General features: G+C 54.6%; 1 protein-coding gene across 1 annotated transcript; it reads right to left on the bottom strand.

Annotated features, from left to right (window-relative positions):
* Positions 1–1,059: 1,059 nt before the first annotated feature.
* Tnfrsf14 (TNF receptor superfamily member 14) lies at positions 1,060–7,601 on the bottom strand. The gene is made up of 8 exons (XM_050153334.1): positions 7,108–7,601; positions 6,466–6,574; positions 5,892–6,017; positions 5,638–5,793; positions 4,733–4,823; positions 3,151–3,314; positions 2,450–2,481; positions 1,060–2,158 (listed from the first exon to the last, which is right to left on the bottom strand). The coding sequence occupies exons 1-8, from the start codon at positions 7,174–7,176 to the stop codon at positions 2,060–2,062; spliced, it is 846 nt and encodes a 281-aa protein (XP_050009291.1). The 5' UTR covers positions 7,177–7,601; the 3' UTR covers positions 1,060–2,059.
* Between the last annotated feature and the right edge of the window lie 1,529 nt (positions 7,602–9,130).

The raw sequence follows: 9,130 nt of genomic DNA, 5'->3' as shown, positions 1-9,130 counted from the left end.
GAAGGTGGACTTTAAAAAAGCCCATATCAAGACTCCCCGCTCCTCCCTTCCCTCCCTCTCCCTCCCCTCACCCTCTCCTGCCTGTGGATGAGGATATGAAGCTCTCAGTTACCGCTCCAGTGCCAGGCCTGTCTGCTTCCTGCCATGATGATAATGCACTAACCCTTTGAACCAGGGATCAGGCCCCCAGTTAAATGCTTCCTTTTATGAGCTGCCTTTTTCACAGTGTCTCTTCACAACAACAGAACAGGAACTAGGACAGAGATGAAAAGATAGATCCACAGAGCTGGGACATGGAGCGTCAGTGAGACTCTCCATCACTGTGGCAAATCCCTGAGGGAAATTCTTCCAGGAGGAAGGATGCATTTCAGCTCACCGCCTTGGCGGTGTCCATGGTCACTGGCTCTGCTGCTGCTGTGGTTTGGCAGTATCCACAACAGATACGCATGGCAGAGCAGAACCACTCACTCCACAGCGGCCAGGGAGCAGATGGGTTAGGCTGTGCTCTTGGGTTTCTGTCTCCCTTTCCTCCTGCCTGGACACGCCCCCTCAGATGGTTGTACCCTTGCTCAGGATGAGAACCTCCCCTCAACAAACCCTCTTTAGAAGCTCCACAAGTGCACCCCGAATATATCTCGCTAACCTCAAAGGCACCTCTGAACTCAATCAAACTGGCAACCAAGACTGACCCCTGTGCACCTCAGAAAGAGCACACTTCGCCGCAGTCTCAACCTCAACACTGTGTTTATAAATACAAACAGTCTTTTGGAGAGCTGATGCCAGGACCAGGGCAAGGAGACAAGGGAGCCCAGAGCGCAGCGCTTGGCTTGACAGGCAATCACTCTCATGAGTGTGAGAGGTTCATAGACACCTATTGGTACAGGGCCAGAAATCAAGGCAGCGACGGAATGAATTCCAGTGAGCAGGATAAAAAACCCAAGGATGCCCGTAGATGCCCCTCACCAAGAGACCGCCTGACCCAGGAACCCTGGAGTAGCCACCGTCGCAATCACAAACAAATGTTTGAGGAGACACAGATGTCTACAAAGAGACAGGGCATGTAACAAAAAATATTTATTTCTTATAACAAGTAGAAAAATAAGAGAAGATACAAATGTAATTTAGAAAATCTTTCTGAGGGCGAGGGAATGGTTCAGTCACTAAACTGACCCACAAGCGTAAGGTCGTGACTTCGTGAACCTAAGTTCATCCCCAGAACCCACTTAAAAAGTTTGGTGTAATGCTGTGTGCCTATCCTCCCAGCACTGAGGAGACAGAGATGGGTTCAGGGGCAGACTAGTCTAGCTGAATTGGTGAGCCCCAGGCTGGCTCAAGATAGTTAGCCACTAAGGAATATCACACAAAGGACCTCTAGCCTGCATACGCGTGCACACACACACACAAACACACACACACACACACACACATGCACCAGAAAGAGAAAAGAACAGAGAAGAATCTTGTCCCAGCCTGGAGGCCCACTGAGGTAATCGCAGTTACTTGAAAGGCTGAGGTAGAGAGGTCAAGTTTGAGGCTTGCCCAAGGTACAGAATGAGTCCAAAGTGATCCCAGACAATTTCATATAATTCTGCCTCAAAATAAAAATGAAGAGAGAGCTGGGAATATAGCTCAGTGGCAAAGCCTTGCATGGTCAAGGTCTGGGATTGCAGCCCCAGACCCTCAAAATAAATGAATCCCCTGGTTCATGTCTCACGGGGGGTGCTCCCCAGACCCGGGAGGCCGCGCTCACCAGCCCACCTGTTCAGGGCAGGCAGCAGCCTAGGGTTTAGACCGAATGCTGTGAGCTGACAGGAATAGCCAGGCAGTAGGGTCAGTGGCAGTTGTCACTGATACTGGAGGCTTGGTCACCACCTCCCAGGATTTTAGATGGAAAATGTAGAGGCTCCTGGACCCCATTTGACACTAAGAGTGGCAAAGCAGCTCCTCGACTCTGAGCCAAAACCACATCTCCACTGCGGTGCGGTGCCGGAGCAGCCCAGGGCAGCAGCCGTGCTCCGCAGCGTATGGAGGTTTCCATCCAGGGTCTCCAAGGTTCTCATCACCCAGAATTCACACGGTTGAAAGCTGTCTCCTCCTCAGTCGCAGCAGACCCAACCTCAAGGACAGGAAGCTTGACAGTGTTGTCTTTGTCCTGCCTCTGCCAGAGAAACCCAGGGTGAAGTCCCGCCGTTGTAGGAGCTGCAGGCCTGCTTTTTGTCCTGCCAGGCTCCCGCACAGCTAGCTTTACACCAGAAATAACAACATACAAACTGTATTCATTTAAACACTGCTTGGCCCATTATATCTAGCCTCCATCCCGCCTCTCAGGCACCAAGCCAGGGGCTGCATAGTTCTGGGGCACAGACAAAGCTCAGCATAGACCAAGGAGTTGGGTTCTTCATGCTGTTGGAACCTCCTCCCCCAACCCAAACACCTCTAGCAATGATACCTGCAAGGGCTCCACTTCCCTGGCTGCCAGTCCTGTAACACAAAGACATCAGGTCATGAGAGAGGGTGAAACAAGACTGGCCAGAGGAGATGGGTACACAGCAATGCAGAACCCACATTCTGGGCTCCCAGCTGTGTGGTCTACCCCCATAGTCTGACCTTCTCAAAGAGAGGAAGTGAGCGTGGACATGTGTCAAACCCACAAGAGGCCTACCTTCCTGGAAGCCAAAGTCAACTTGACAGAGTTGGGGTTCACTCACTCACATGAGTAGGGGATGGGGATGAGCTGTCTGACCCAGCTCGGAGACTAGGAAGAGGCCACCTATACTGGGAATGTGCAGAGGTGAGCACACAGGAGTATGCTTCCTCACTGCCAAGAGTGTGGCCTGTTTGGCCCTTAGTGGGTTTGTTTTTTTTTTACTTCCCTGAACCATGAAGAGCTTCCCAGGCCTGAGTTGGTCTGCAAGCGGGTCTCTGGTCTCTGGTACCCAGCTCAGCACAGCATGGCTGAGACAGAGGAAGGAGAAAAGGAAGGGAGGGAGAAAGTGGGGGAGGGAAAAAGGGGAGGGCCCCAGAGAGGTCACCTGACAGCTGGGTTCTGGGGAAAGCCTCCACCGCTAGCCATTGCACAAAGAGGGACCCAAACCCAGCAAGGACCCTTGGGATCCCTCCTGGGGTTGTAAGACCTGAAAGGATGCTCACTGGTATGTGATCTCTTTCTTATAACATAGATGTAAACTATTGCGACAACCACCAAAATAACGCCCAAAGAGCTGACACAAACAAAGTAGAACAGCCCGGAGTAGGAGCAGGTGGCATCTGTGCTGCTGGTCCCGTGTTCTGCTTTCAGATGCCAGGCATCGCACCTAGGAGAGAGCAGCCAAGGGAACAGGTCAGCAGACTGGGCGCTGTTAGCGGGGCAGGGCTAAGGAAGGGTCCATGAAGCTCAGAGCCACTCGGGTGGTCAACAGCTCTGAGGCAAGACTCGGGTCGGCCACAGTCATCAAGCCCGTTTATGGGGAGACAGAGAAAGGAAGAAATAAGAGAAAAGGAAAACCAGTGAAGGAGCAGGGCGGAAAAAGCAGCAAAGCGTGGTGGCACCTTCTCTGTACCCTAACAAATAAAGCTTGCCTGAAGATGAGAGGCCAGAGCCAGCCACTAGTTAGCCATAGAGGTCTGGAGGTCTGTACAGACAGACAGGAAGTGACAGACTGGGCAGAGAGAGGAATAGCAGGCAGGAGGAGACAGGAGCTCACGCTCTCTCCAGTCTGAGGTAGGAGCTCTAGTGGGGGGCTGCTCTGCTTCTCTGGTCGTTCAGTTTCAGCCCCTAGAATCTGACTCTGGATTTTTATTATTAAGACAAATTAGAACTCGTACTACAGCAAAAGACAAGGGCTGGAGGGAGGGAGGAAGGGAAGAAAGGAGGGAGAGAGAGAGGGAAGGAGGGAAGAAGAGAGGGAGAGAGGGAGGGCAAGTGGGAGAAAGAGAAGGAGGGAAGGAGAGTGAGGGGGTTGATGGGGCAAAGCTGGGAACTGAGCTGACAGCAGTGAAGAGAGACAAGGAGAGAAGGGGGGACCACCGGGCCCTTCCCTAGGGAAGCCACACCTGAAAACCCAAGGACACGTAGTAACCCTCAGAGACCCTGCGTTCTTGGGTGAGCTTTAGGGTCTCAGGCCCTCATTTAAAGAGGACCTGGCTCAGGTGGAGATGGGACCTCACCTGAGGTCATTATTGTGGTGGTTTGAATGAAAAGGCTGCCAAAGGGCTCATGGTGGCACTATTGGGAGGTGTGGCCTCTGGCTTTGTTGGAGGAACTGTGTCACTGGGGGCCACTTTTGGGTTTCCAGAAGCTCAAGCTGGGCCCAGTGTCACCTCTTTGTCCTTCTGCTCGCTGATCCAGATGTAAAACTCTCAGCTACCTCTCCAGCACCATGTGCATGAAGCCCTGCTGCCTGCTGTGATGATAATGAACTAACCTCTGAACTCAAGCCAGCCCCCAATTAAACGTTTTCCTTTATAACAGTTGCCGGGTTCATGGTGTCTCTTCATAGCAATAGAAACCCTAACTAAAATGATAATGCCCATATCCATGACTCCCGGGTGCCACATTCATAGGGAACTGGCCACAGCCTGTGACCTCCCGCCTAAGGCCCAATGATCTCTGAGAGCACAGGCTCCCCATGCTGTGCTGACTGCTGCCTATCAAGGGTGCAGCTCTGCAGGCTTTGGGTGCTCCTCTCCCCGGGAACAGAATAGCTCCTTCCCCAGGGTACAGGTCACCTACTTGGTCCAGGGCAGACATTCCTCCTGAGCCCCTCCAGGTGAGAAGGTCCCTGTCGGGCAGTCAGCACAGACAGTGTCCTGGAAGTAATTACCTGAGGGTCAGAGAGAGACAATCAGAAAACTCTGGGCTCAGGTTGGCAGGAAGCTGGGTTTCCCTGGGGTGAGGCCTGGGTCTGTCTGCTCTGGAACCTTCCAGCACATGGTTCTCCGAGAGCGGCAGTGGTAGACAACACCCTGAGAATGTGTGTGAGGGGTTTGACACCCCGAGAATGTGTGTGAGGGGTTCGACACCCTGAGAATGTGTGTGAGGGGTTGGGTGATTCTAGGACATCCTGGGCAAGGGAAGGGGCCTGATTTAATAATCCAGGGGTCCTTTGGGTGTCCTGGCCAGATTCCAGATGAAAAGCAAAGACTGGCCTCACACTCACATCTGGTGAGTTCCAAGGTTGCCCTAGGTTACCCTACAAGTCAGGCTTCCTGCTAGGCATCAGGGTTGAAGCTAGATAGCTGCGGTTAGACCAGAAGTGAGAGACTTGGTGCTGCCCGAGGTCCCCTTCCCTCCTCTGCCCTCGGTCCTCTTCCTGACTCTCACCAGAAAGCCTTTTCCCTGCCCCGAATCTCCCAGATTCCCTGCCCTCTCCTGCCTGTCCCTGTGTCATCCCTGCCTCCTGCCCTCTCCTGCCCTCTGTGCCCTTCCTGCCCCTTCTCTCCCCCTCCCTTCCCCTGTCTGCCTATAGCTCTCCTGCCTCTCCTGCCAGCAGGACTCCTCTGGGGTGAGTGGCCTGGAGTGGTCAAGGTTTCAGCTCCTCCTGCAATCCCTGAGCTGGACAGTTTCTGGACACCAGGCAGCAGGGGAACTGGGACAAGAACGGCCTCAGGGGAGGAACCTACAGTCAGCCAGCTCACCTCTCTCCAGTACCCTCTGTCCCAGAGAGCAGTTGGTGTGTGGGGAGCACGTGGAACAGTGGTCTCCCTCCTGGGTCTCACAGAAGTAGCCTGGGATGCAGCGGCACACGGTGTCCTCCCTGCTGGAGCACTCCCGCCAAGTCACTAGGCCCATGTCTGCCGTCAGAAACAGGGTGATGAGAGCACCCGTCCTCTGGCTGTCCCAGTGCACCAGGGCCTGCCTTCCGCACAGCCCACCTCCACAGAGCTCCTACCTGGATCACAGACTCCACAGGATAGGCATTTGCTCAGGCCATTTGCATGGGCAGTATATGTCTGTGGGGGACAGGGGGCACACACTATGCCTGTCCAATTACTGCAGGCTTGCTTCACATAGTAACCTGCAGCCACAGACCACAGTTCCTCAGTGCTGGGGGTAGCCTGCAGAAACCTACCCTGTACCCTCACCCGGAACTCCGGCAGCTACCACACTGACCAAAACAACAACCCCACAGGACCCATTGGCCCATCTGCCTTCTGTGTCCTCTATGGGTGATTCAGAAGTTCACAGTGTGGGGCCTCCTAATTCACCCAGGACAGCCTCTGACCGCAGCCCATTTTCACTCCCAGCCTCCCGTTAAGCTGGGCCTTCCCTATGTCCCAGGCCCACCCTACAGGGTGCCACCACAAAGGTCCCAGCAGCTGAGGAATCCAGACGGCCAGGGGATATCCCCGGACTGAACACTGTACAGCCTGGACCCACTGGGCCACTGGACTGAGCACCTAGAGGTCAAGAGACTCAGTCCAGGAGTTTCCCTGGCACAGCTCTGCTCCTGGAGCTGCTCCTACCTGGGTTGCACATGGGGCAGCAGTGGTCCCCCACAGAATACTCCTCCTCTTTGCATAAGGGCTCAACAGCGACACAGGACAGGAAGTTCAAAAGGAAGACACACAGCCCCTGGGAGAGGGGATGAGCATTGCAGAGGACAATCTTCCCTCCATCTTTATGGCTCCCTCCCTCCCCCAGCAGGGCAGGGGTGGGGACAGTTCTTCAGGATGACTAACCACGACACAGGGGAGAGCAGCTGTGTCTGTGGTCAGTCATCCTGGCTCCTGCTGGCCTGGCCTGATGTCTGTCTCCACGGTAGGAAGGGGCTTGCTCTCAGGGGCAGAGCTGCATAGTGCTGACCGCTTTCTGCAGGGCCTACCAAGTGCCCCCATGCCCAGGGCACCACCACCTGCTCTTGAATGAGAGCCACAGCAGGTGTCTGTGAGTGGAGCCCCCTGGGGCCAGCCTGCCTGTAGGCTCCCAACATGGGGTTGTCCTCAATCGCCTCCAGAGATCTGGACATCCAGGAACAAAGAGCTTGTGTTCCAGAGAGAACCTAGGAGACCTCTCTGTGGACAGGAAATGGCTGGGGTGATCAGTGCTATGGCTGGAGCTCGGCTGGGGAGGACAGAGCTTGGGGAGGAAAACGCTCAAGGACTCACCAGCCTGAAGGTGTTGGCTATAGGGGCCTGGCTCCAGGGTGAAGACTCCCATCCTGGCAGAGGTTCCATGTTCCTGACGAAGACACTGAAGGCCCGGAGCCCCGTGGGCCTGGGCTGCACACAGACACCCTCCTTAGCCCATTAGCAAGAAGGGAAAATGAAAGAGAAACCCAGACAGCCTGGGGGAGGTACCGAGAGTAATGGGGAGGGTGCTCTGCGAGGGCCAGTCCCAGAACAGCAGTTGAAGCCTCAGCCACACTGAGAACACTAGTGAGTCCCCCTTTGTACAGTCCCAGCCTGCAGGGACACCCTGTGGAAGCTTGTCTGCCCTCCAGGACACTTCAGATACTTTGGTGCTGGTCTTGAGTTTCTGACAAAGGAACCTCAGCCTCAAGCAACTGGGAACTTTGCTGACCCACCTCTCAACACACCCCTCTCACAGGACCCTTCCCCAGAAGCTTCTAGTCACTTCCCAGTCACCATGTGAGGGTTCTTCCCCAATGCCGCTTGCCACGGCCCAGTTCCTCAGCCTACACACTTCTGAGTACGTGGGGCCCTAAGAATAGGAGCCAACCTTTATCCCCCAAAGGGGTGAGGCGGGACTTCTTATCACTGTCTCCCCAGGCAGAACAGTCCTTCTGCATTGTGGGTGGGGCTTCTCACTACTGAGTAGTGCGCTGGGCCCAGATCCACCCTCTTTGAGCATGGACCTCAGTAAGCCTGGAGGTGGGGGCCTACTACAGACCTAGGCTCCAAAGAGGGCTGAACAACCCCAAGAGAAGGCAGGAAACCAAGTTCCTCAGGATCCTTCGGCCTGCGCTGTTGGCCTCTCTGTTGTCCATTAGTTAACCACAGATCAACATTCCGGCCTCACAGGCTTCCTTGGCACCCAGCCCTGGGCTTGCCCACACCTAACACACCCTGTTCAGGAAACACTGTGAGCCAGCCTAGAAGACAACACTGTGCAGCTTCCAGTCTCTGAGGCTGGGCCTGCTGAGAAGGAGACAGCTTTCAACCGTGTGAGTTCTGGGTGATGAGAACCTTGGAGACCCTGGACGGAAACCTCCATACGCTGCGGAGCACGGCTGCTGCCCTGGGCTGCTCCAGCACCACGCTGCAGTGGAGATGTGGTTTTGGCTCAGAGTTGAGGAGTTGCTTTGCCATTCTTACTAACAAATGGGGTCCAGGAGCCTCTACATTTTCCCATCTGCTCCCTTGGGTCCCTCCATCTAAACTCCTGGGAGACGGACCCACCCATAGCAATTTCTGGGTCCTAGTTTGGATTACCACTGCTGCTGCGATGAAACACCGTGACCAAAAGCACGTTGGGAAGGAAAGGGTTTATTTGACTTGAACTTCCACAGTATCGTTCATCACTGGAGGAAGTCAGGTTAGGAACTCAGCAGGGCGGGACCCTGGAGGCTGGAGCTGATGCAGAAGCCATGGAGGGGTGCTGCTTACCAGCCTGCTGTCCATTGATTGCTCAGCCCGCCTCTTTAGAGAACCCAGGACCACTATCCCAGGGATGGCACCACCCACAATGGGCTGGGCCCTCCGCCATCAATAATTAATGAAGAAAATGTTCTTTGGCCAGATCTTACGGAAGTATGCTCTCAGTTGAGATTCCCTCCTTTCAGATGACATAAAACTAGCCAGGAGGACACTAGCCCACAGTCCCCCAGAATCCCACCCTAGAGGGACACCAAAGAGTCTGCTGTATGTTGCAGGGGCTGTTCCACACAGCCCCTCGTGTGCTCTGTCTGTAGCAGACAGTTCAGGGTGACAAGTCACAGAAAGTAAAACAGGACACGGGGACAGGGACATGCCACTACAAACTACAGGCACTGGGGTCAGACAGCATTGCTCAAATATCTCCTGCAAGGCTGTCCACTGGTAAGGGTCACACTGGCTACAGCCACTAGTGTCCTCAAGTCACACTGGAGACCCAGAGAGGAAGATCGAGGTGCTAGGGCAGGAGGACTGTTCCTATATGGGCATGAACAGAGGTGCCCTGTCAGGTCAG

This window comes from Alexandromys fortis, unplaced genomic scaffold (genome assembly GCF_014885135.2).
Source record: "Alexandromys fortis isolate MF-2015 unplaced genomic scaffold, M_Fortis_MF-2015_v1.1 scaffold_88, whole genome shotgun sequence".
Classification (NCBI taxonomy): domain Eukaryota; kingdom Metazoa; phylum Chordata; class Mammalia; order Rodentia; family Cricetidae; genus Alexandromys; species Alexandromys fortis.
This window is presented reverse-complemented; position numbering and strand designations above follow the sequence as displayed.

Excerpts from the sequence above, each read along its gene's own strand:
- Tnfrsf14 (XM_050153334.1), bottom strand. The coding sequence starts at position 7,176 with ATGGAACCTCTGCCAGGATGGGAGTCTTCACCCTGGAGCCAGGCCCCT. Across the intron at positions 6,575-7,107 it reads TAGCCAACACCTTCAGGCTG|GGGCTGTGTGTCTTCCTTTT; the intron begins GTGAGTCCTTGA and ends CCCCTCTCCCAG. Across the intron at positions 5,794-5,891 it reads CTGTGGAGTCTGTGATCCAG|ACATGGGCCTAGTGACTTGG; the intron begins GTAGGAGCTCTG and ends TTCTGACGGCAG.